At 43.9% G+C, this 27,251-nt stretch overlaps 1 protein-coding gene across 5 annotated transcripts in view; it reads left to right on the top strand.

Annotated features, from left to right (window-relative positions):
- LOC104331265 (contactin-4) overlaps positions 1-27,251 on the top strand; it is a 354,067-nt gene that overhangs the window by 282,381 nt on the left and 44,435 nt on the right. For all 5 annotated transcript variants that reach the window (XM_075432608.1, XM_075432604.1, XM_075432605.1 and 2 more), the window contains 3 exons: positions 3,096-3,232; positions 4,759-4,888; positions 8,871-9,021. In XM_075432608.1, the coding sequence (XP_075288723.1) occupies positions 3,096-3,232; positions 4,759-4,888; positions 8,871-9,021 (418 nt within the window). The remainder of the gene's footprint in view (positions 1-3,095; positions 3,233-4,758; positions 4,889-8,870; positions 9,022-27,251) is intronic.

Genomic DNA, 27,251 nt, shown 5'->3' with positions numbered 1-27,251 from the left:
GCAAACAGGGTTTTTTGTAACTGCTGCCATCATTTTTCTTCTGTCCCCCTGAGTACAAATTCCAGACAGCTCTCATCACCTAGGAGGGGGGTATTTTTCTTTAAATCTATCCTTACGTAAGAGTCATGCGTATATTTTGAATAGTTTTCTTTGACTTTATAGATTTAGTATATGAATTTTTCTTGCAACTCAGATGAATTCTTAATCAGCTTCCATGTAATTTTTTTCTCAGTACCAGATTTTTCCTCTGAGGTGTTTCCAGCCAAGGCCAGTAACATCTAAACACTCCTAATAGGGCCAAGAAACTTCCAAACCTGTCATATGAAAGAATTCATCTGTGCTTAGCACCTCTGAAATGATCCAAAGGACTTTTTCTAGAATAATGGTACCAGTCACAAATTAAACCTTGTTGTTATCTCAAATAATGTCACTATTTAATGTTGTAGCATGGAGCTGGTTTCATATCCTTATTTGAATTATTTTAATTGTCGGGCTTGAAATCTTCTGTCTGTCCTGGTGTGATCCCCAATGGGACGCTGTCAAATTTCATTATATTATGGCGACTCTCATTTGGTGGCTCAGACATTTTTGCTACATGAACCAACCCTTGTGTATTACTCAAGATTAAGTCAAAAGCGTGCCTGCTATTCTCTGAAATGAACTGTTGAAAGGGGAGGCTGACCTAATTAGAAGTCTCCCAAAGAGCAGCAGAGAACGAAGCTCCTATGAAACAAAGGACTCCTCCAGTTTTCACGGAGATTTATTTTTTGACCTATTATGCTCATTCTGTAGTTGTCGGTATCATAAATGGCTTTGGGATAGAAAGCTGAACCTCCACATAACTGGAGGGGGTGAAGAGCGGTGCAAGGCTGCAGCTCGCGGGTGCTGCGCAGAAGAGTGAAGTCACTGGCAGGGGGGGCAGCTCTTTGAACCCCGCGGTTAAATCTCAGCACCGTTCCTTGGGGCAGGAGTTCAGACGTGCAACCTGCGCAGTACAGCAGAGAGACTGCACAGGGAAAGTCTGTTGCTGCGTTGGGTGAGAATTTTCCTTATCTGGGGAGTCTGCAGAAATAAGGATAAATACTAAATTTTCTTTCCTCCTTGCACAAGAATTATCTTTCTTTTCACATAGCATAAACTCATAGAGCCCACTTTACCTTTCATGTGTTTTTTTGCTTTGCGGGTTGCTTTCAGTTGTTTTGTCTGAAATTTTGTTTTCATGTGGGAAATCAGTAAAACACTCAGTACTGCAAGAAAGGCAAATGGATCTGTGTGGTTTTATAGAGCTTGTTGTACAGTATCATAAGACTCTCTTCAAAGTTACAAATCGGATGCTGTTAGAATAGTAGATATGTAAATTCATGTGTAATTTGCAAATGTCCTTGAGCCACTGAACACATTGCAGTTGCGCAGGGTGTCTCAGTGTGATGGAATTGTTCAAGTTCTTACTCCAGATGACATAATTGACTTTCATCTTCCTGTGTTTAAACGCTTTCCCTTTCATATCTCTTTAGATACAGACAATAAACAAGCTTAAAATATTACAGGGGCAGGAGGGGCAGTCAGAGAAGTAAACGCTGCTTGCCTCTCCTTTTCGGCTGCTTCTTTTGCTTCCGCGTTGTCATTACGTGCAGTTCGCCTTTCTGCTTTTTCTGCAAGTCCCTTGGAGTTAAGATGCTGTGCAAAATTCTTCAGCTTGCTGCTGTGCTTTGTAGGCACCGTGAGAAGGGACGTGTACAGTGTGGGGGGTGTGGGATTAAGCACGCATCTGTCACAGCCTGAACACAGTATTAGAAGGCACTCAGCTCTCGGAATGTGTGTATCCAGCATCACGTCATGGTAGACACACCAAGATTTTAGGTATAATCATACCAACTGTATGTTGAACTTAGCATTTTCATATAGTATTTTTTGATTTATCCTTCCAGGCCTTTCTCTGGCCCCTGTCCCTCTCCAAAGATGATACATAAAGTTGTTACATATCTTTGAATAATCTCTTTTTTTTTTTTTATCTGATTACATGCAAAAAAGTATTAACCAGGTTCTGGGAGACCTCTGCTGGTAATATCTCCCTACTAAGTCTCACATTGTCTTATCTCAACGTGTGGCAAATGACCGTTAAAAACCTGACGTCACCCTGTTTTTTAATGGGACTTTCTGAAAAGTGTTGTAGATATACCTAGACTGATAGGGTCTGTGAAGGTAACATAAGAAAGTCAGATGTTCTGTATGGTCTCCAAACACATGTGGCAAATTTAGTGGAATTTGATTTGCATATGGAGTCTGGCTAAGCTTAAGCTGTATTCTTAAAAGAAAAAAAAACAAACAACAAGCCACTAAAAACCAAACAACAAACTCTGATAAAAATATGTGAAACACAACTGAAAATATCATCTCATAGGTGTCTGAGAATGGCTACTGCCAGTTTTCACCATATTCTACCAAAATGTATCTCCAATATCTGCTTTTGGACTTTCTAGTTGTTCAATGTCGTTAATAGAGTTACTGAGTCCAAAGATTTTTCATACACGTGGAAGATCTTCCCGCAGCAGTACTTGTAGGTATGGCCACAATCTAAGAAAAGGCTGAGAATTTGAACCTGAAGTAGTGTCTATAACCGTGCAGGCTTAAGTTAATGGAATAACCTTCATTTCAATGCAGAGGTAGCTCTAAATTGCAGGTTCTGAAATTGGATGCTAAATTTTAGAGCTTTGAAGCCCACGTCATATAGATCCTGAAGAAGAAAATGTCTCTGGATGAAGGACCAGGGTTCTAACTGTGCTGTTTGTTCCACTGGTGCAGCGTGTGAACTAGTGCTTTGGTTTTGTCCAATGATTGGGATTTCTGAAGCTGCTCTTTTTCATTAAATGTTTGTATTAAAAATTAAATAGAAACAGGTTCTGATCCTGCACATGGCATCTTCAGAAAGCAGAACTGGACTCAGGGAAAAAAAAACCAAACTCTTGAGCACTCTTAAGCATGTTATTAAATCCAGCTCGTAAATGTGCAAATAAAGAAAAGGCCATTTGCTTGCACCTAGAGAGCACGCTGTTGGTTGCAGACACCAGGCTTTATCCATCACTTCTGCATTGCAGCTCAGCCCAACTGGATTCAGAAGATCAGCGACGCACACGCAGCCATAGAGGAAAGCGTCGCCTGGGAGTGCCGAGCGAGCGGGAGGCCGAAGCCCTCGTACCGCTGGCTGAAGGACGGGGAGCTGCTGCTGCCCCAGGTAGGCACCGCTGGAGCCCTTCGCCGGGCACGAGGGTCGCCGGCTCTGCAGCTGCTGTCATGCTCCACCAGCTTCTTCATCTCTGCGTGTTTTACTACTTTTGGAATGGAAATAGAAAGGATGGGGCTGCTCTGAAATCCCCCCGCTGTGTAGGGAATTCCTTGGTGTGCCTGGTGGGCACCTCTGTAGGGCTTCAGGAGAGCTGCTGTTAGTGACGAGGGGGACACACGGCAGCGCTACGTTCAGAGGTCCTCCCTCAGATGAAGGATCCCTGATACAAACCTCGGGGCAGAGAGACTCTTGTGAAGGAGAGGGAATGGCCGAATGGGACTATGGAGCCTGCAGCCAGAAGACGATCGCCCTGGATTGATCTTTTCTTTTAGTTTATGATGCTCAGGTGAACTTCAGCTGCCAATGAAACCTGAGCGTTTCTGCTGGTCTTTAATGGTGTTTCCATTCCTGCTGCCGAGCTGCGTCCCTGTGCAGGCAACCAGGAGCATGGCCTGCCGTTTTGAGGGGCATGACGAGCTGCCTAAAGCCGGGTGATGCTCAGGAGCCGGGGGGACGCACCCCAGACGCCCTGTCTGCCCAGCCTCTCGCTGGAGGGTCGTCGCTCAGTCCCGTGATCCGCCCCTGTCACAGCCACAGACTGAAACGAGTCACCAAAGCATGGCTTTCACGGCACCCAGCAGTTTTTCCCTTCACTTATTGTGAGAGAATATGGCAGCCTGGATTTGATCAAACCCCAACAAAGATTGCACAAACATTAAATTTCCACCCTACGGCCAAGTAGAAAGCCAATAGCTCCTGATATTACTAATTTTTTTTTGAATGGTGAAACTCCTGGGGAGGGAGGGAACACTTTGCTGTACTTACTGAAATTGATAACACGAGCTCCATATCCTTAGGCTGACAAATGATACCCTGGTCTTTTGTTCCGCACGCTAATTTTACTTGCTTCATGCTGGTCACTAGCAGATGGTCGTGTACTTAAATCACGTTAGTGGCTGATATGAAGTAAAGGATCATTAAATTATTAACATCTATATTGTTTTCAGTAAACTGCAGAGGATTTTAAGTATCTCTCTGTGTAGCTAAGATGGCAACCAGCCTTACTGGCCTTTATTGCCATATATACTCATAATACCATTGTTTTAAATACTTTAAAGAATACAGTTGGCCGTGATATGCCACTGTGGAACAAAAGTGCATTTTTTAATTCAGGTTTATCTGCTTGAAGGGGATATTAATCCAAATGGTTTTGGTATTAAATCAATGAGAAGTCAAGGGAAAGTCCTCCAATTTAAATTGCATTTACCAGCTACTGTATTGGTTTTACCATTTTGTATCTGACCTGACATAAATTTAGCTGGCAGACAAATAGAGTGGAGCGTGCAAATTCTTCCCATTACTGCTGCGTTTTTTTGTGCACCCTTGTATAAAATATGGCACAAGAACTGCTAGGTTTGCACTCCAAGGAGGGGTCTCCTTATTTACTTTTATGTTTGTTCCACTGTTTCCTACAGGGCAGAGTTCAGCTCGAGCAGGGCTCGCTCACGATAACGAACGTCAGCCTGTCGGACGCCGGCATGTATCAGTGTGTAGCAGAAAACAGACATGGCGTCATTTTTGCCAGCGCAGAACTGAGCGTCATAGGTAAGTTTGCTTTTCTGAACACTGCAAACCGACCAAGACCAGCAAAGCCTTCACCCAGGCTGGTTTTGCCAAGTTTCAGAATCTGAAGCAGAAGCCCTACTGAGGATCTTTGACAAGTTGTTTTTAAGTAAGGCATGAAATGAAAACTTGAGAAAGTGGGTAGACAGAGAACAGATTTTTTTACATCAGCCCATCTTCCTGTATTCATCCAGGTGACTGAGCATGGAGAGCTGGCAAGCTCACTCAGCCTCTTGCTGGTTAGAAACATTTATGGAGAAACCCAAGTGTTGCCTCAGTTCAGAGCATTCTGTCCAGTAACTCCTGCTCATGGGCTGCAGAGACTGACTCTCTTGAGGAAATCCTGAAAAACCACCGGTCTGAATAGACTTTCGGCATTCCAGTGGCAATCGTATCGCTCCCATCCCAAACCCTTGCCAAGAAAAACAACCTCTGCCCCACCTGTTTTGTGTACACCTACTCTACTTGCCTCAGTTGATATCAGGAGAAGCTCCTGTGAAGCCAGGTGGTTAAATACCTGGTGGACGGAGTAGAGATTACAGACCCAGGCTCTTCTCAGTGGTGCCCAGTGCTAGGACAAGAGGCAATGGGCACAAACTGAAACATTGGAAATGCCATTTAAACATAAGAAAAACTTCTTTACTATGAGATAGTTGAACACTAGAACAGGTTGCCCAGAGAGACTGTGGCATCTCTGTCCTTGGAGATGCTCAACACCCCACTGGACGTGGCCCCAGACAACCTGCAGTAGCTGCTCCTGCTTGAGCAGGGATGGGACGGGACCATCTCCAGAGGTCCCTGCCAGCCCCAGCTGGCCTGGAGTCTGCACCTTATTCAGAAACGTTGCTCTTGCACGAGTGCCTGGCCTGGGAAGCGATACGTCAGCACAGAAATGCAATTTCAAAGGGTTAAATAAAATTCACGGTTACAAAATTGTGGTTTAGTTGTTTTCGAATCATACGTTCAATAGCGTCATTCCCTACTTTATTCTGAAGAACAAAGCATGAGGTCTTTTCTGATTATGGCATTTTTAATATCGGTCGTTTTTTATCAGCAATAGATGTGTGCATAGAAAAAAAAAATCACTTGAAAGATTGTCATTGTTGCTGTTCAAGAGAAGTACAGTAATGTTCTAAATTAGACTTCACAATGTTAAGATTTATTGGATGTGTTATTGTGTGAAAGAAATCAAAACAAACCCACTGATTCTTTTCCTGTCTATTCAAAACCCTGGTAAAAATGAGCCTTCTCCCAGAGGAAGGCAGATCTTCTCAGGAGGCAGAGCTGTAGCCCTTGGTGGTGGGTACCTCCGGCACGTCCCCGTGCCCCGCAGCACCAGGGGCCGACCTCGTGTCTGCACAAAAAGCAAAGACCTTGGAGAGCCTGCGCTTAAAACCCTGCCAGAGGACTTGTATTTGGCCAACTTCTCATTTGGGTTACGCAGTCTGGCTTCTGTACGTCACGTGAGAAGTACCAGAATGGTGGGCTGCAGATTAATTGCTGTGGAGTGGTGGTTTACTTTGGTGTATTTTTAAAGAAAAACAGCCTGGTTTCTTTTTCACTAGAGTGTTCAAAGGAGGTCGGTATTCTGAGCTCTTACTGAGGAATATTAGCTTTTAAACCGATCTTTCTGAGTATAAAAATGGTTATTTTAAAAGGTCCTGAAGTTAAGCACTTGAAATGATTAAACACCACTAGTAGCAAGTGAGATTTACAGCAAAATTAAGTGAAAAAGAGAAATGGAAAATCACAGACAGAGCTTTTCTCAGGATGATTCTTCTCTATTATTGTTGCCAGTTATATTGCCTGGAGTCTTCAGCTGAAATCAGGATCCTGTTGTGCTGGGCATTGTTTTACAATTATACATTGTAAAAATGCATAGTAAGATGCAGTCATTGCCTTAAAGAGTTTTCAGGCTAAATGTTGTGTTGTGTTTTGTTTTGTTTTTAAAAAAAGGAAGGGTGGCCTTAGAGTGAAAAAAAAGTAATTAAAATCCTTGTTTTACAAACAAGGCTTGAAGAAATTAAATGCATTACCCCTGAAGCGGCACAGGGAAGCTGTGGTAGTGCTGAGAACGGAGCCCAGAGTTTCTAAATGTCAGATGACAAGATTTTAAACGTCACAGAATAAAACCCAGATCATACAACTCCGCTGCCTTTTGCAGGACCAAGAAGGAAACAGCAAACGATTTGCAAAAAGCCCAGTCTAAACTGTTCATTACAGAGATGGAAATAACAAGATTATTCAGTAATCTGTTTTGCCCATGTATTTTGGACAATCATCTGAGAAATTATTTCCAGAAGTCATAATGTATTATGATAATACGGTATAAATAATAATCCGTCTGGTTCTGAGTGCGTCGGTGGGAAGTCGTCCTCAGGATGCCCTTTTAATTTTGAAATGTTTTACGTATCCGGTGTTGGTTTTCAGATGGCTCTTTTATAGTCTCTTAATAGCATACACGTTTTCCTCTATGCTAAAATGAAATCAATGCCTATGATAGACATAGAAGACAAGACAGCTCAGGAATTAGAGGACTCTGATTCATGAAAGTGGAAGATGAGATCTATTTGATCATAAACCCCATCCCATTATCAGCACAGAATAATTTTTTTAGTCAACTCTTTTGCGTCAGGAATGATACCAAAAAGAATTAAGGCAGATGAGATACCCTGAGAAAAACAAATTTGCTTTCCGTATCGCATGGCAGGTTTTTGTGTCCCAACTGCTTCAGGTGAGCTTTAGATCATCGTCTGACGGAGCATCAAGCAGATGCAATGCACGGTGATCTGAATTCTCACCTCCCAGGGCGCAGCAAGAAAGTAAGCTGAGGAAAAAGCTGCAAGCCCAGGGGATACGGGGCTGGGGCAGGAGGCGCAGGGTGCGGGCACACATCTGGCAAAGGGGACAGAGGGAATGAGAGGGGACTGGGCAGAGTTCGCTGCCACTGATCTGTCAGAAAGTGAACTCCTGTCAGCAAAGACATAGCGACAGGGCAAGAGTTGTTCATAAAACCCTTAATTTGCCTCACCTATTTGCTTTGAGCTTTCTGTATTGAAAAAATTACTCGTCCCACTTGATAAAAATAAAACCTTCTGGGCGTCTTTGGGGAGTTCACTTCCAGAGTCAGTCTGGAGGCAGCTGCCTCAAAGCTCTGCCTGTCATCGGGTCCCATCAAATAAATCATTAAAAATCCTTTAAGGCAGGAATGAGGAGCCAAACAATCTCGTCCCTCCCAGGCCTGCCTTACAACCAGGCTGCAGACTGTCTGCCGGGCTTTGGTGTTTGCTTCAGTGAATATCTGGCTGTTTTTCACAAAGTAGAAGAGCGTGCCCTGCAGGGACTAAGAAAGATGGTTCGAGAGTTCCTTGTACCCTGGTGCCTACTTAAGTCTTGCCTTGTTTTGCTTGGTTCAGGACCTGGTCATGTCAAGGTCTCCTGCCTTTACAGCATGACAATAAAAGACCTTGTTTATGCAACAATTGTGAATATTAAAGCGTAAAATCATCAGCTTTTCTGGAAATACTGACATTTCTGATTAATTATAGGAGTTCTGTGTTTGTGACAATCTTCCTGCATGCTGCTGCTCTGCACGTAGCAGTGTTTGACAAAATGGTGATCACGCTGTCATACAATGAAAGAGGAAATACATTATATGGTTCACGTGTGCCTGGTTCTTAGGGGTGCTGCCCCGAAAAAGATGGGTGTGACACCAGGTTTCTGCTGCCTGCCGAGGTTACTGGTTTCTGAGGTTTGTACCTGCACACGTCTTTCTAAACGAGTAAAGAGCTGAAGTCTTCAGGTTTCTCTTTGCCCCATCCATACATTGCACATAGTTCATGAAGTCAGATCATTTAGGAATTGCAGGTGAGAAACAGCCCTGGAATATTGTAATGTTCAAAAGAGCCTGACTTCATTTTTTCTGGAGGGAATTCTGATCTGGTTTTATTTTTTTTTCTTTCAGCTGTCAGTCCAGACTTCTCCAAAACACTCTTGAAAAAGTTAACTCTTGTTAAAGTGGGTGGTGAAGTAATCATTGAGTGTAAGCCGAAAGCTTCCCCCAGACCTACTTATTCTTGGAAGAAAGGAAGAGACATCCTAAGAGAAAATGAGAGGTAATGTCTTAAAGTAACCATTTCTTTCATCAGCTTGCTCCAACCCAGGGGCTTTCAGCAATGAAAGCTAAATTTGTCATTAATAGCTTCCCAAAACTGACTTGCAAATGAATGTAAAAACAGCTAGTGTTCAGTCTCCATGAGCTGGGGGTGAGATTTCTGCTCTCATTGTGTTCATCCCAGTCTCTGTGTACTATTAAAGCATCCCTGCCAAGAAGCTGATAAAGATACATTCTAAAGAGCGAATATTCTGCTTCTTCATTGGTCTAAATAGCCATTGTTTGTCAAAAAATTTCCCAGGGGATAAAACCCTCCACTGCAAATTACACTGCTTTGGTGCATTACTCAATGTCCCGCAAACAGGAATTATTTGGGGTCAGTAATTAATTTGGCAGTCCTAATGCCTGACTTGGAGACAGCTGTTTCAGACTGGCCATGTGATTTTTTTTTTGTCTTTTTTTTTTAATTCAAAAGGAGGGCATTAGTAGGAAGTAGGAGCCTACCTTTCAAATTCGCATGCATGGTTTTGCAGTGATTTGTTGTTGACTGTGCAGAGGTGCGGTTGTGTTACGTGGTCCTCTTGTGCGGGACCCAGAGAGCTGTCCTTGACAGTTGTCCATTATATGATGTGCCACTTGGATTGATGGGGAAAATCCTGTCCTATTAGTAAAGGTGAAAAAGCCAGAAATTACAGGAAATTGTTATTTGTGAAAGTTTAAACCTGCTAGAGCTGTTCTTTTGTCTTGGAAAGTCTAGTCTTGCTCCATCCAACCTGCATGCCTGGAATGGACATTGAAATGTGTACTGCAGTGATGTATACGAGTATGCAAAAAGCTATAGGTCATTTAAAGCCAGATGAGAAAAATAATTAACAACCTATTTCTGACTTACTTAGCTCCTATTACCTGGTCTTTACAAAGCTGTTGTCTATGGACTGCTCGACTCCACCTCTTGGGATGAAAAGAGTTGGGTGATCCATTACAGACAGCTTCCTCTAGCAGCCAGGGTACAAAGTTGTGCGAGGTCAAAGTTGTAATCTATCAAGGTATATTGATTTTTAAAACTGAAATAACTTGTTCTTCTGGTGAAGATTGTGCAAAGGATGGGAAATATTAAATACTGGAAGTTTTGGAGTGCCAGCCCCATGAGGTAACATCCATCTCCTTATCCTCGCTGGCAAAGTCTGTAGTTGAAATGTGCTGTTTTCTCTGACACTGTTCTCCTAGGCACAGGTCTTCCTACTCATTTGAATTTAAGAGTGAGAGAAGCAGCATTAGGTTATTTCAGCAAGGGCTCAGGAAAGGAAAAAAATGCGAGCAGCTGTGTCTCTTGCTTGGTCACTGCTGTGCAATGCTGACAACAAAGTGACTGGGTTTTTTTTAGCACTACTCTCTCATCTGCAAACTTACCTAAAAGTTAGATGCTGTAATACAGCAGAAACCCCTGGATCCTGATTTCCCGAGGGAAAGTGGCTCATGCACTGGTAGCATAAGGTTAGGTGGCAGCTCACGTTGCCTGTGTGTTTTCTTCTAAATAACTTGTGAACTGGTTATGTGAACTGGCTGTAGATGTTTCGGCTGGTTTCCACCAAGGTTAAGAGAAGAAGAGCTACACCTCAAAAATAACAGGTTTCTTCAAAGCTTTGTGAAAACAGGCAGTTGGGAAAAGCAGACACTATTGTTTCTCCTCAGTGAAACCCTGTCACCTAAAGTCACGCCGTGGTAGGCATGAGGGGGTCCACACCAGAGCACCCCGAAAGGATGTAGACGTCTATGTAAGCAGTGTAAGGTACCAATAGCGTTCTCCTGACCGACCTTCTCCTGAGGGATATAGGCAAGGGGCAGGTACAGTCATAAAAACTTGCTAAATGGTGTGTACCTTACTGTCTGCTGGTCAGTCCCCATGCCCAGGCAGACATCAGGCATTGGTTGGGAGGATGGGTCGTGAGTACAGCACTGTCCTCTGAGCAGCTCGATGTTGACTCACGTGTGAGCCACAGCAAGGTGGAGGTGGTGGTGCTCCTGCCAGCAAGGAGCTCTCTGCCATGCTCTTCCTGCTCCTGCCGAGCACACCATGCCAGGTCCGGGAGCCTCCCACCCGGGCACCAAGCCCTGGATGGGAAACCAGGCGTGAAATATGCCCAAGCAGGTGTGAAATTTTCTGCTGCTTCAGCCCAGGGGTTTTTCCGCCGGCCAGATCATCCAGTGGGGCCTGTCTGGCAAAACATCTTAATGAACACCGCTCCGTTGACTTGGCAGTTGGACCTACTTAGTTCTAATACGCAGTTGCTTGTGTCTCCCGTGGGGACGAGGGTGTTGAATCCTCGCCATCGCCGTTATTAACCACGCCATCCTTGCAGTCTGTACCTGGAGACTGTGTGAAATGCACAGTTAGGAAATTATATTGTCTCAGATGATCGTGGCATTGTTTGTCAGCACTGTCTGGCTTCAGAGGGTAGGAGAGGCCAAGTGCCTGGTCCTCTGCTTAACGTTGGTGTATTTCTGGTTTCATCTGTTGCTGAAGTACTGTCTCCTCCCTGCTGTCCTAGGGGAGAGCAGCACTGACTGGAGCCCAGTCCTGTACCTGCCTACACCCACGCTTACGTGTGGGTTTCAAATAAGAACTTTCTTGGCTGTTGAAAAAATCTGTTGAAATACAGGAAGAAAGATGCCAAGAAAAGCTGTTGATGAAATCTCTTTGAAATCTCTTCTTCTAGGGCAGAAAACAGAACTTTGAGACAGGCGTGGGAGAAGAACCTTAAATGAAATCTCTGGTTAAACTGATGTTTTGAGTTTCAGAGAGGCGTCTGAACATCTGGATACTTCTCCAAACTGAACTTGATCATGTGAAGGTTAATCAATATAGGTGGTCCTTCCAATTCCAGGAGGAGTTAAAAACAACATTAATGTGTCAGTCCTTGCTTTGAATTCTGATGTATAGCCTGACGGCTACCATGGCAATCGCTCGAGCGTTTCTCCTGGGGCTCGTGTGACTTCTCAGATGGAGTGTAATGTTAGGGACTCCTTGCTGGAGACAGAAATAGTGTGCATCAGATTTTGCTGCCAGGACTGCTCTGGAGGCTACTGCTGTCCAGGAGGCAAAATGAAGTGTGTTGTTCAGTGTTTGCCCAGAGGGCACAGACTACCATGGAAAAAAAGAGCTTTATTGGTTTAGGTTTCATATTCTTCTCTGGAGGCTGAGGTGGTGTGTGCTGCACCCCTAATGCATAACCTGCCCTGAAGGTATCTCTTACTGGTGGATGAGAACTGTGCTATTAGGAATTCTGCCCTGGGGTACAATTACATTATTGCAGTCATTAAAGGCAGTTCATCTCCATAATAATGGAAATCCTGCCTTGGGGGCCTAACTGAGTCATAATAATGTTAGTGGCCTAACTCCAGAAGGTAAGTTTTATATGGAAACAGCTATAGTGCAGATACAGATGTATTGCAAACGCTGCTTGGAAACAAAGACTACTTCTATAGGGGTAAAGATGCAGATAGTGTCTTCTATCCTTGGTCTTCCCTTCACATTTCGGTACAAAACAGCTGTTATGCTCTGTGGGAAAGGTCTTCTGTCCTATTAATGCCACTCTGTACAAATCAGCCTCGTAGGGCCACTGGTGGAAGAAGAGCAGGTGAATCTGCTGCCTGCCACAGTATCTTCCACCTTCCACATCATCGGGACAGGAGACATGACTAAAATACACCTACCCTCTGAGAAACCCTCTCTCAGGAGCAGGGGATACCTTGTAGATAGGAAAGGTCACCGTAAAGCTGTGCAGGCTGCATCATCAGAGAGGCAGTAGTATACAAGTAGTGAGAGGTGGAACTGGTGTCTTCTGGTCGTTGCAAAACTGCGGTGTGTCTTTGGGACGTGTCAGATTGTTCCTCTGACAGAAAGATTTGAGCTGAGTTTAGAGATTTTTCACTTAGCATTTAGTTCTCTTATATCCATATTTCCAGATATGTTTAGCCTCCGATCTCTTTATTCTGACTCAACAATAGGAGAAAAGAGATTTTGGAGAGCTGGGATCCCGTTACATAGGTTCTCTTTTCTCGTGTCCTGACTACATCCGTGTGGCTCAGAAGTGATGCTGGACTTAAGCCTGGGAGATCGAGGTGGACAATGTTACTGCCCAGCTGCCCGAGGAGGGCTGGCATTCAAAATAGGCAAAGACTCCTCAAGGGAGGAGTGCACAGACTGTAGAAGCCAGAACCGTTGTTTTTTGTTTAAATCTCAGTGGTATAATATTATGTCTTCATTCCCCTGATTTTATGAAATAACATAATCAAAGTCAAGTAAGTTTTTGTATGGAAAATACGTCGCATCTATGGCATTGTATACATAGGGTGTAGGCATCATACAGGCATTATATACAGAGATGTGGTCATCTGCAATTACTACATCATGTGAAGGACAGAGGATTCAAACTGGGCATATACTTGGCTCCAAAGGCGTCTCAGAAACGAAATCAATCACTCCTAGATACCAGTGGGAGTTACAGAGGTAGAAGGCAATTTTACCTAAAATTTGCCAACGTGAAGCAGAAATCCATAGTTACCCACAAGTCTGGAAAAACTTCCGTTAGTTGATGGCACCCGTATGGCACTGAAATGAATGAAAGTGTGTTCTTAATGGAGAGTCATTCCTCTAAACTCCTGAACTCCTAAAGCCCAGCACCCTCCAGTCCACAGTGCTTCCTATTTCTGCCAATGATTTCCTGGCATTCTATATGTTATTCATCGGCAGGCGTAGGAGGGGAAGTCACGGCAGTCAGATTGTTCTTGCAGGATTTTGTTAATCCTCTCATAATAATTCAATTACATCTAATGCCACAACACTGGATAAATTTGTTACTCAGACTACTGCTTTAAAACCTTTATTTTCAGGTGATCTTATCACAGAAACCTTTCAATTTCTTCATAATTACAGCACGGCTCCCATGGAGATCTGTGCTCAGGTGCCAGTGCGAGCGGTTCGTCCTCGCAGGGGTGGGAATCAGAAGTCCCTGTGGCCACCGGCTCATTCGTTCTGGTTTCCTGGGTGCAGGAGGGAGAATCAGGCTGTGCGTGATTAGAGACAGATCCTGGAGCTACGCAGAGCACTGCCAGCTGAATTTCCAATAAACCTCTGTCACAGCTGCTTCCATGCTCCAAACTGTTGGAGGAACATCCTGCAGTGGAGCTGTAATACTCTTTGGACTATACATCAGGAAGCATTTTTAAAATATTTTAAACCAGTTAATTCAGCAGTTAATTTAAAGGGGTTCATTTAAAAACAATGAAATCTCCCTTCATTTTCATACAGTTTTCCGTAGCCCACAAAAAACCAGCGTTGCAGCCCGACCAATCTGCAGGTGCTGTCACGTCGGTGCGCGGTGTTGGAGGGCTCGCCCTGGGAGCGCTGGCGGCCAGCACTAGGGCTGCCACAGTCCCGTCATCTGCGTCGACAGACTGGGGCGTTTCGTCACTCGGCTGCATGGATTGAACTGTCTCTGAGTAACGTACCACCAAAGGCTGTTTTGTTGGAATATCTTAAGAACAAATTCTCATGGAATTGGTCAGGGGATGTATTTTGCTGTTGGCGTGGAATCATTTTGCTGGAGTGGTGCTGGAAGGGGTCTTTAGGCACTGGTTTGTAATGCAAGATTTGCATCACGGAATCACAGAATGGTAGGGGTTGGAAGGGACCTCAGTGGGTCATCTGGTCCAACCCTCCTGCTGAAGCAGGGTCACCTACAGCAGGCTGCAGAGGACCTTGTCCAGGCGGGTCTTGAATATCTCCAGAGAAGGAGACTTCACAACCTCTCTGGGCAGCCTGGGCCAGGGCTCCGTCACCCTCAGAGGGAAGAAGTTCTTCCTCGGGTTCAGCTGGAGCTTCCTCTGCTTCAGTTTATGCCCGTTGCCCCTTGTCCTGTCGCTGGGCACCACTGAACAGAGTCTGGCCCCGTCCTCCTGACACCCACCCTTCAGATATTTGTAAGTATATATTAGGTCCCCTTGCAGCCTTCTCTTCTTCAGGCCCAGCTCCCTCAGCCTCTACTCGTAGGAGAGATGCTCCAGTCCCCTCATCATCCTCATAGCCCATCACTTCCCTTGCAAGTCTGCCCTCTTTGTCAGGTGCTTGGGTTTGACTTCCAGAAATTAATTTGCATGCAATAATGGTAATAATTACATTTATTTATTTCTGTCAGAGTGTTTCATTTTAGATATCAGTCTGTCAGAGAGATGTATTGTCATTTCCCCATGAATTTGTGTAGTTCAAGAGCAGATGAGGGAGATGTTGCATTTCGGTCTGTCTGCCGTGGCTTCCTGCTGCGCTTCTCCCTTCCACCCCAAGTGTAGACTGGGTGCAGGAGAACCAAGGTAGCTTTTATTTAGGGAAATACTATGCTTCTGCCAGCCTCGTGGTTCGTTAGCAGCTGCCCACCAGCCCGCTGATTAGCCGAAGCGCGGGGACAGGCTGCGGTGCAGCAGCGGGGCGAAGCGTTTAGGTCTGGGCTGTGCTGGCTCCAGCAGCTGCCCCGTGTTGGAGAGCCCTGCCCTGGGGTGCTTCGGGGCATCGCTGCGAGGAGGGGAGCAGTGCTGGCAGCACTGGCAGCAGTCTTATGTGCTTGGTAAGAGCTTGCACGTGTCAAAATCCAATGTGTATTCCCTTGAAATAATGAGTGTTTAAAATATGTACACAATGGTCTTCATTCCCAATGTTCTCCCAAGGCTATTGCAAGTCACAGTTACCCTGCCACCAGACGTGTACGCCGTCCAGGACAGAAAAATAATTGTGCTTTTAGGCCCCCAAACAAATTGCTCTTCTCCCATTCTTGCTCATATAAAGCCCTTGCATCATTAGAGCTGTTTCTTTTCTATGAATATACAGTGCGTGCATTCGTTATACAGTTTAATTGTAAGGAAGGAAATTCATAAAAAACAAATGATGTTTTGTGCTGGTAGCAAAGAATGTAAAAGTGTCCAATTAAACAGGCCCTCACTAGGACTTGTATAATAGTAACATCTGTTATCTTAATTAAACAAGTTTCTGTATAAAGGGACCCTCATAGTGCACTTCGTTAGAGCAGGATCTGACCTAGATACTCTAGGCTTGCTCGCTGTCTTCATGGAAATTTTCCCAGTTGGTCCCATTATCTTGCAGTTTTGACAAGCGTCGTGATATATGAGCACACTCTTGCACACACAAAGCCATACTGCTTAAAGCCGGAGGATTTTTTTTTTTTCTTTTTTGGCTGCAAACCAATAAAAGTGCAGAAATCCAGCATATAGTGGCATTTACCCATGGAGTTCAGTCACAGCAGCATTTCAAAGTGTAAAGAGTGCCCGGCTAACTCAGACCTTGTCAAATCACGTTCAGGGGAGAGAACTGCGCTTCCAGAAAGTGCTCGTGATTCATTTTCAAAAGTGGCTTATGTGCTTCAGGAGAGAAGTAATTTAGGTCCAGATTTTTCCAGGTATTTCATTGCTGCTCTCCACCATCACCTAGAATCAGATCTAGAAGGGTAAGTTCAGTTGTAAAAGTCCTGATGTCCTGATAACTTCTGACAAGAAGATGAGGATTTGCAAGACCAGGAAGGAGCAGTGGGAGTGCGACGAGGACTCGGGGCTTTGTACCCATCCGCAAACAAAAGCCCAAACAGAGCTGCCCCCAAATCCCAGCCTGGTCAGGAGGAGATGCGCTCTGCTGCTCGGGGCCCACCGGGAAGGGGTGTAGGACACCAGGCAGCTGTAGCTGAGAAGCCTCTTGGATATGTTAGTGCACAGCTGTGCCTGCAGGCTTATTCAGATGGGCAGTAAATGTTAATTTGTTCGTAAGGAAGAACACTGCCCAGCAGCTGCTGCAAGCTGTGTCGGAGAGGAAGCCCAAGTCCTGCCCTGGGTGAAGGCGAGCCTCTGCGTCCTGTGTCCTGCCCTTGGTGCCCGGGCTGGCAGGAGTCACCAGGTAATCCCAAAGCAGCAGCCTCTTCTCCCAGGGGCTGGAGGGATTGTGGCCAGGGAAAAGCAGAAGGTTCTCACCCAATGTTTTTTGTTGGCTTCTGCACTTCTAAACTCTTCAGAACGACTTTTCTCTCTGGGATAGGTTAGCCATGGTTTTCTCGAGAGCTCACATCCTAAGGACCTTCTCACAAGGACTGCTGATTTACAGACTGCTCAGTTAGGTATTATTTTTGTAACAGGAATTTTAATACACACACTTTGATGCTGTGTCGTTTTGAGAAAAGACAATTTCACAATGTCATTGTGAAATCGGAGAAGGAAGGAAAGGCTTTTCTCTTATTCTTCAGTGTGTCTTGAGTTTAAAAAGTTGTATACATTCCAGTTTTTTATTTGTTGCCTCAGACTTCCTAATTAGTGGTTAATTACTTTAAACAGCCAGAAAGAAAATGGCAATAGGACAGACAGCACATCTTTCCCAGTCTGGTGCCAGGGCACAAACCATGGTAATATTTTTATACTGATTACTTGAGAGATGAATTGCCAGCAGTGACTTTTGGACACACATTCTAGTGACACTTCAGCAGAAAATGAAACCTCAGAGGATGCTTCCTATCATTGTTTTGCATTAATTGTGTTGACTGTCTTTTTTTTTTTTCTTCTTTTTTAAATAAAGCACCTGTGCAATTTCTTTAAGGCAGACAGGTAACCAAACCATCAATAACTTGTCGGGTTTTCATTACATCCTGCCTAGGAAAAATGAAAAATGACACCCTGCAAATAGCTTTTTGAAGTTTGAATCGACAATGGAGCATTCGTCTTAGCTTTCAGAGACAATGGCAGAAGATGGCTCTACTTCATTGGAACATCTGAAATAACCGGCATGTCAACTTACTTTCATCAATTTGCTGAAAAAAAGAGAACTAAAATGAACCAGGAAACCACTTGATTCAGTGGTCAGAGGTCTCGGAAAGCAGTCGTTCCAGGCTTGATGGCCTCGTGTCTGTGGAGTGTTTGTTTCCCAGCAGAAGCTGGTTTTAGCTCTGTGGTGTTTTGGAGGATCACAGGGTGTTTTGATATGAGCTCGTCATGGCTGTGGGTCTGTCAGCTCAACACTAAACACTTGTGGTTTGGTGTGTGCTGACACTAAAGAACACTGATTTGCGTGATCTGAAACCTGTTGGTGAAAACCACTCAGTTTTGCCATAGTTCTCTTTAGGAGTAGGTCACAAACTGTTCCTTGCTTCTGAAGGGTAATTACATGGACCTGTTCTCTTCCCTTTGCGCGTGCCTGGCAAATACAATCAGTCCTGCTGCTTTTGTAGTTCGAGATACCTGTTGTGTGCTTGTATGCGTAACCCTATAAATGGTATCTCCACAAAGCTTAGCTGTCCATCTGTTACGCTTCCGCAGCTTTCCGATGGTTGAACCTTTCTTCAGCGTTAGCGTAGTAAGTCAGCAACTCCTGTTCATTCTTGCATTGTCTTTTCCTGCTGTTTTTGAACAACTGTTTCAGGCAAAAGGCTATCTGAGTAAGGTTAAGAGAGTTATCCAGAATCCAGATTCAATGCTGGTTGATTTTGTATGTGTAATTAGGCTATCCCTAAAATTTGCAAGTTTGTTTATCTGCTCCTGTAGAGCTAGGAAATTATTTCCTGTAACCAGCCGCAAACAGTTGTTGAGCATATTTGAGATGCCAATGACTGCAGTCCCAACCTATGCCAAGTTTCAGCTGCTGTTCCAGAAATGAAGCTCTCTCTCAACACCTTGACACAGTCTCCTGTAACATCAGCAATCTGTTCCTGTTTTTCCCAGCAGATTATTTTCAGCGTGGTGTTATTGTAGTATTCAGTGATACACATGTAGGACATCATTGCTACCACTGCTGCTGCTGGAAAGAGCTTGCGACCGCAGCCCAGCCATGGTTTGACCAAACCCGCCATGCCCCTGTGACCCAAGGTATCTAGAGAAGTCAACGGACTTTTACCTTGGGGCTTGTGTATTAATTTTAGAAGTAGACCCCTGCTTGCAGAGGTGGGCACAAGGAGAGGATGAAGCACCCAGAGAGCCCTGTCTCAGGGGCATCAGACCTCCAGAGAACGGTAAGACGTGTCCCGTGTTCACACATCCTTAATGGAAACGCTGTCACTCGCTGCGTGCTGTTAAACAGCTGCTGCTGTTCCTGCTTGAGGTGTCTCATCTTTATGATTATTAAATTCATCTCTAGGTACTGTGCATATAGCTACAAATTATTTCTCCCTCTCTGTAAAGATGCTCCAGGAAAGAGCGAGTTCCTCCCCGCGGTGCTGTTGTGTCGGAGGCGGTGGGATCTGGCTCCCAGCAGCGAGGCAGGTTTCTCTCCGTTGTGAGCACACGCTGCAGCCAACACTTTCAAAAATAAATGCCTGTAATTAGTCCCCTAAATGCAGTTTGAAATTGATGTGTGGTTCGTACTTGTCCTCTAACTGAAGAAAACAGTAGTAACGATTTTAGTAAGTCTGTAGCATTTTGAAGGAAAAAATTATTATCAAATATTTCTTCTCTTGGATATTTTCATGATTAAGAGCAAGAATGATTTTACAGTTAGGGCTACACTTTAAGAAACACGTGTTTAATATCCAGGGAAGTAATTATATGTCTACAGGGGAAATAGGATTCCTAATGAACTTCTTGGACAACCGACCAGACTTTGTGATATTTTTGATGATTATTTGAACATAATTTTTAAGTGATGTAAATGTGTCTTTGGATCTTGCAGATCTGTGTTAATGTCAATTACAAGTGGAATGGGTAATTTATCTTTGTACTGTGGGCATTTCTTGTTGAAACTAGAGCAAAAATGTGCTACGTTTGAAAGACTGTGCCTTTGGGCTTCTGTTCGGGTGGTATCAGCTGGAACAAATAAGCTGAGAATGCGTTCACTGCTTCTGCTCTAATCTCACGAATGCTTCCAGAAATGCTTTGTGTCAGCAGCTGATGCACAGAAATCTTGCATGGATTTTTTTTTCTCATATTTTTATGAGCTTCAGTGGAGTTTCTTTGAATGCTCATGTTCTCCAAACCTCCAAAGCATCTGCTGTAGGTAGAGGGTGGTGGCTTGTCCTCGTCAGGGAAGGGGTTGTTGGGGAGGGTGGCTGGAGGCTGCGCTTCCAGATCTGATTCCTCAGATTTCCACTGTCCCTCTTCATAGACTGGGAGAAGTCACTTAATCTCCGTGGCTCTGGCTATAGTCACTGCCCTGCAAGAATGAGCACAGCAAATATTTCACTGAACATTAGGTAGACTGGATGTGGTAGTGGCTTCACAGCACCCGCTGCTCGCTACGTGAGATTCACCTCGCTTCCGAGTGCGAGAGAATGCTTGATGTGGAGCAGCGTGTCTCTGGGTGGGTAATTGTGTGTAAAGGGATATTTCAGCCTTTTACAGGGCTTTTTGCAAGTGTGCTTTGCCCCTCCACCGCCACCAGTAAGAACTGCTACGGGGGAGAGGTGCTGGGACTGCTGGTGTGGAGCATCCCCGTCCTTCACCGTGCCGTTGCCACTTTCATGGTTTATGGCAAACAGCCAGCTTCGCCTGTGAAAATAAATTGCAAAGTTGAAGAACTGTGTCAAAAGGGCAGTTTCCCAATGGGGGATGGTCTTCATTTCTCACCAAAGTCAGTGGAAAATTGGCTCTTTGCACCATTGGACCCTTCTAGATTTGCAAAATCTTCCCATATAGCTGAAATTATCATTGCCTCATGTCGAAGGAATGAAAGCTGTAAAAATGAGCTTTCCTTTGCTGTACTCAAATCTGCTTCCTCAAATATTTATTTTCATGACATGGTCTTTCTTACTGTATTTATTTTAATTTTCTGTGTAGTGGAAAAAAGAGCGAAAAGGGAGAAAAGGCAAAAGGTTTCTATTATTTGAAATTCACCACAGCTTACTCATTTCCTTCAGAGTCCCTGGTAGTGTTTGTGTTTGCTTTTCATTTGTTTCTCCCCGTTATCAGCACCCCTTAAGAAAGATATTTTGTAGAGAACTGTTCTTCTTAGATAACCTAGGGATATTTTTATATTTGAATTGTGACTCTAGGCATCTTTAAACAATTTACATGAAGCCTCTAATAGCTATAAATGCTCCCTTCTTCCCCTCCTGCTGCCCTACGCCTTCGGGATGAGGTTTTGTCACTTCCAGACTTGTCTTAAAAATTCACAGACACAAGGGAGGATGATGACAAAACACAGCTTTTGTGTTTATAGATATTAATATAGCCTGGGCACAGCGTTATTTATTTGGACTGCTCCGTCACTGAAGATGAACTATTTGTTGAGAAAGAAAATTGTGGCAGAAGTTAGGATGCCAGATCCATGACTTGTTTAAGCTGATATTGAATTCGGTGGAGTTATGTTGTTTGATGTTGCCAAAGGGGCCCCTACTATTTTCTTAAAAATATTTATCTGAGCAAAATACTTTCATTGTTTTTTCTCTCTCTCTAGAACAATATTTACAGGTTTTTATGATAATATGAAAGAGTTGTAATTTATACTCTCCTCACCATTAATTCTTCATACTTAGCAAGCCTGTAAATGAAAAGCCTAAAATGAAAACATGTCTACACGCAACAGTTCACATCCCTGGAGTAAGTGTTCTTAGTATTTTCTTGGAGATCAATATTGAGAATTATGAAAGAAAAGAAGTGTAGTAGTCTGTATTTTTTGATGCAGCAAGGTAAGAGCAGCTGTTACCTAGGAAGACCCTTGCAAAATATTTGTTTTAATTCTTTATGCTCTCCTGTTGTAGTCCCAGAGCACAGAAAATGCCGAATGAACCCAAGTGCTGTGCAACATAGATGTCTAGCCAACTCACAGTTGCCGTAGTTTAGCATGGTGTCCTTCATGACTCTGATGTACTGGTAATAATGGTGCAAAGATGGTGTTCCTCGGTGCCTTCTCCAGCCACTGTTTTTCCTTGGGTAAAATATGTATATTTTACAGATCAAGAAGCAATGCCACAAGAGAGACCCCAGCAGCCCCACATAGTTGTGCCATGGACAACCTGAGTTCAACCACTTCATCCTCAGGCTTTTTAGCTCCATTTAAAATGTATCATCTCCTGAAAACCTTGTGGGAAATGTTCTACTGAACTCAGTGCAACAGGATTTTACCTTGCTTTATTTTGCGCAAATATAGTTCTTACCAGAAAATTAATTATAGGGAGTTTGCTGTTAAGAGACCTGCCAGTTGTCATGGATAAGGAAGGCCTTATCTAATGCCTGCTTTCACCAAGAGAATGACATGCACTGAATTAAATGGGCTTTGACTGAGGCTCTAAATTAGCTCAGGCTTTTCTGTGAACCGTGAAAAGACAAGTAGTTATAGACAAATGAGAAGCGAAGCAGCTGTAGGTGGTTGTCTAAATCAAAACTAACAGGTCCTGGACAAGATGTTACAGATGTGCAGAAGACTGCCTGCACGGTAGGACTGTCCACACCAGTGGTGTGTTTAGATAGATGATCAAATGGAAACCACCGTAATGCCGATCCAACAGACAGTATCCTCCTGCATTTCACTTGGACTTACCCTAACAGCTGTTAGACATGGACCTAACTTGTCCCGTCCTTGCTCATGTTGCTGTCCTGACCATAGCCCTCAGGACATGTTGATGTCCCACATTGGTGGCTGTGTGGACACTGTCCCTTTCACACCCATTTTAAGAAACATCTGGAGTAACAGGAGGTGGGTGAAGGCCAAGCCTGGAAAGCCCTATCTGCTTACAGGAGGATGCTGAGTGGTTTTGGCCAGTGTTGATGTAGGGTGGGAAGTCTCAGATGAGCTCTCCCCTCGCCCTCTCCTCCCTGTATGCCAGGGACTGTCAAGCGTGTTGGGTGAAGCCCCGAGAAGTTGACTTTGACCTCGGCAAATACTTTAATGCGGATAAATATTACGAAGCAGAAAAAGCAGAAAGCTCTGACCTTACTGTTATTTATTTGTGCGATGTAAAGGTTGTAGTCACACACACAGACAGCATCCCAGGGCCACAGAAATTATTAGCTGTGGACCATACTCCAAACCAGGCCATTCTTCAAGTGACGAGCAGGTACTCGTGAGCGGTGTCCCTGATTTCGAGGAGGGCTGTTCTCTCAGCAGTAAATCCTCCCTCCCCATCAAACCCGTGAGTATTTCTAAATTTCGCTGTATTTTCCTGAAATAGCCTAATGTCCAATACTGCATTTATGAGATCATTTTAATAATTCCATTCTCTGCCTCATTGCATGGGAAGCGTTATTAAAAAGGTAACAAACTGCTACAAAGACATGCAATAGAAATGGAAATAATTTGATAAATAATGCAATTGCCTGGAATCATTTACATTTGCAGTGGAGTTGTGGCATGAAGCAGAGTTGCTGTTAGGCTCAAAATTGCTGCAGATATTCCTGCCTGTCAACTATGGGAAAAGGCTGAGCAAATGCACCACGGAGATTGCAGTCCGGTCTGTCTGGTGCTTTCGCTTTCTTGCCCTGCTTCCAACCCCTCAGCCCAAGCAAGGTGCCGGAGGATGGACAATAGACCATTCATCATGTTGGCTGAAATAACCTGTTTTTCACAGGTATATTTAACCTAAATCCTCTCTTAGAAGACGGATTATCTCTTAGAAGAACTCTGGCACCACAGTCTCCTTTCAATAGCCACGTCAACCACTGCCACAAAGGCTGTACATGAAGGGATCAATGGTAGTTTTATCTCAAATTGCACTCAGTGTGTGTTTCTTCCAACTGACATTCATTTAAATGCTTGCTCTAAGATATCTTTTCTCCCTGTAATAGAAAAAGGAGCAGACATCCTAAGCATTGTTTACTGGGGAAAAAAAAATGTGAAATATTCACTTGGCTAAGCAGGAAATATTTCAGATGCATGTGTTTAATCAACAGTGAAACCAAGTGTAGATACACTTCTATTTCATAAATTAAAATGCTAAAATTATCAGATAAGAAACAACATACCTTATTTCATTGCAGCAGTGCTAATAACACCATTTGAGAGGGGAAAAAAAAAGAGTTACTTAGTAGTTATGAGCACTTTGCTCCAAAGAAACATTGGAGCTCTAACCTGCAGCCCAGTTGTGCTGCCCGCCTGCGTGCTGCGTCCCTCGGGAAGAGGACCCGTCGCACACACCCTGCTGCATGCACTGCATTTGCAGTCCGTTCATATTCCACTTTTCCATCTGCTGAACAGAAAAATAGAGAGCAAGCGGAGAAGACTGTATGGAGGGATACCTGCGGTATCATCTGTCGGGTGGAGGTCTTCTGTCGGTGATGTGTGTACAGTGTGAGTTAGAAAATAATTCGTAATGCAAAGGTTAGTTCTAGACCTGCTGCTTGCCCCTGCAAGGGCTTTCACCGGGTGGCTGCAAGGTGCGGATGAGGTTGAACAACCCCTGGCTCTGCAGCGCTGATGTATTTGGTTCCTGGACTGGCATAGATTTTCTTCTAATTAAACAACAGAGCAAGATGTTACAGCAGATACTAGAAGTCTGGGATTTTTAAGCAAACATTCTTTCAAAGCGTGGGGTCAAACCTGAGCAGCAGGTTGTAGGCATGTTTTGGTAGATGCAAGCAGTGGAGGAACCCAGAGGTCAGGTTTCCTTGGAGCTGGGCTGGAGGTAGTTACTGATACTCAGTTCTATGATGGGGTCTGGGAGTTCTGCATCATTTATATTCCAAATAAGGGCTTGATATCTTTTTCACAAAGTCAATGATAAAACTCTTATTGATCTCAACAGGACGTATTCTGTCTTTAAATGCATATGTTACTGACTGAGAAATATTTATCTGCTCCCGGGAACCCTGCCCAGCGGTGGGGGATGTTGCGGGGAGCTGCATGAATCCGATCTGTTGTGCTCAGTTCGGGGTGGGAGGTAACAGAATCTGCTGAAGGGCGACTTAACGGATATGGCAGGTATATCAGGAGCTGAAAAACAAATGCTAATAGAGCAGACCAAAATGATTAGGCACTGCTATTTTTCCTCATGCTTCTCCAGGTTTGCCTGACCTCTTCCATCCATCTCCAGCCGGTGCTGGAGGTACTGGGCAAGTTAGTGTTGCTGTGTTCACCCAGGCAGCTGGCCGTGCCGATGTGGCCATGATGCCAAGGCAGGTCCTTGCTAGGTAGCTTGGGTGTCTCCGAATAACACCGCTCTGTGCAGCACACACTTAGGTGTTCGTCATCTATAAGGATGCGTCTGTTTCCTTCGTGTCTTTTTAAAGGTTCACACCACCCAGACAGATGCCTTAAGACACTTCCATTCCTGCTGAGCTGGCAAAGGCCACGCGCGTTGTCGGGCGTGCAGCATCAGCAAGAAGCTGCTATGGAAACTGTGTGCCTGTTGGGTTTGGAAGGGGCTTCTCTAGGATAAGGCAAAGTGTTCAGCTTGCAACTTTTTACATTTTCTGCTACAGTGGTAAAAAACACAGGCGAGGAAGGCTAGGGAGATATGTTTCAGCGTTTTTAAAGGTCCTTTGTCCCCAGAAGAGTTTTGATCAAAACACTGACAAGGTCAGCTCTTCCTGGGGTAGAACCCAAAGCTTCTGTTTAGGAAACAAACAATCCTTTTATCTCCTAATTTCAGATGTGTCTCTGCTCTCTGTGGACCTGAAATCTCCAGCTGAAAACACAGACCAACAGATTCTCTCTTACAAGTGCTATGTTTAAAATAGATGACCTTTCTTTATATAAGGATGCTAAACTATCTTCTATTATATTTTTTTTCAAACTGATATTTTTATCATCTTTGATATTTCTCTGATATTAGCAGTGACCACGAGCCAGGTTATCAGTGGAGCAGGTGCATTAACCTGTATGAGAAGATATTTGCATTTTTCGTAGTTGTTACCACTGTTGTGGTTAGTAGTGTCAGGGAATTCAATAACAAGTCAGTAGCTCTTTTTTTTTAGTTTGTACTGGTTTAAAGAGGTGCATCTCAGCAACCAGCACTCTGTTCTGAAGCAATGCATGTGTTTATGAGAAATGTGGTTTATTTTTATGTCTTCCCGGTTATCTTAACACAAAACATTTTGGGGGTGTGTTTCAGAAGAGAAAGAAAGTGTACTGAACAGTGCTTCATTTGGTTTCAGATTCACGTCTTGAAAGAACTTTTTCAACCAAACTGCTAGAAGTGGTTGATGAAGGGATGCTTGCTTTCAAGCGAATTAGCAGTTTGAGAGCCCTCAGTGGCCTGAAACGAGCCTCTCCTCTCGTTTAATGCATATATGTCTGCAAAGAAAATTTGTGAATCAGCAAATCAGTGAAAGTCCTTCCTACTTTCTCAGCTAACTGTAACAAATTTCAAAGTGTTAAAATAATTACTTCTTAACTTCTAACACATTGGATTCAAATTAGAGGACAGAACATTCGGTGTAGAAAAGCACCTTCAGCAAAAAGAGCCCCATAACCATAAGGCCTCCTAATCAGTGAGTCACAGTAAGGTTTTAATGGTCTGATTTATTTAAAAAAAAAGTCAGTTAACTTGCACAATTATTGGTCAGTTTGAATTCTCGTCGTTTACAGGACTGTGCAGGGAATGAGTTAGTTGCCAGATGAGAATTCAATGTGCTCAGAGACTCTCTGGAGAATGGGTTTGCAGAACTCAGTGCAAGTCCCACCTGAACTCTTTGCTGCGTATTGCCAGAGTTAAAGGAAATCTGTGCTCAAGTTGTAAAGCCGCGGCTTTCAGCGTGGAAACAGAAGGAAATGAAGACAGCACTAGCTCCCTGGGATGTGCCAAAGCTGGTGGTGGGTTGACCGTCCTCATCCAAAGGTTATCTCTAGAGTGATCAAGTCCACATTAACTACAAACTAATTTTGCACTGGGAATAAAGACGACTCAGAAGGAAACCAATTGTATGAGGAATACAGAGACAAAAAAGGCATTAGAATTTGAAATTAAAGCTAGCTTCATCAACAGATGAATTAAAATGATCCATGGAAGATATTATCTGGTAAATAGGTTTCAACCATATGGCCAAAAATAAAAAATAAAGAAATAAAATCTCAACTGTGCAGAAATAGTCTGAAACATCACATTTTATGGATTTCTTGGGATGGCAAAAATGCTGAGGGAGTGAGTGCAGAGCCTGGCAGGGGCAGTGCCGGAGCCGGGTGGTCCTTCTTGAGCTGGAGCATATTGCTGAGCTCGTTCCATCATTTATATTGATTTGAATTTTAACGCGCACCAAGGGCACCTTCGGCTTTCAGAAGGGCGCTCTTGTTTCCGAAGACCTGAAATTGATAACAGCAGTAAGTGA

Source organism: Opisthocomus hoazin, chromosome 11 (assembly GCF_030867145.1).
Source record: "Opisthocomus hoazin isolate bOpiHoa1 chromosome 11, bOpiHoa1.hap1, whole genome shotgun sequence".
Taxonomy (NCBI): Eukaryota; Metazoa; Chordata; class Aves; order Opisthocomiformes; family Opisthocomidae; genus Opisthocomus; species Opisthocomus hoazin.
The sequence above is the reverse complement of the archived record's forward strand: the minus strand, read 5'-3'. Positions and strand labels throughout refer to the sequence as shown.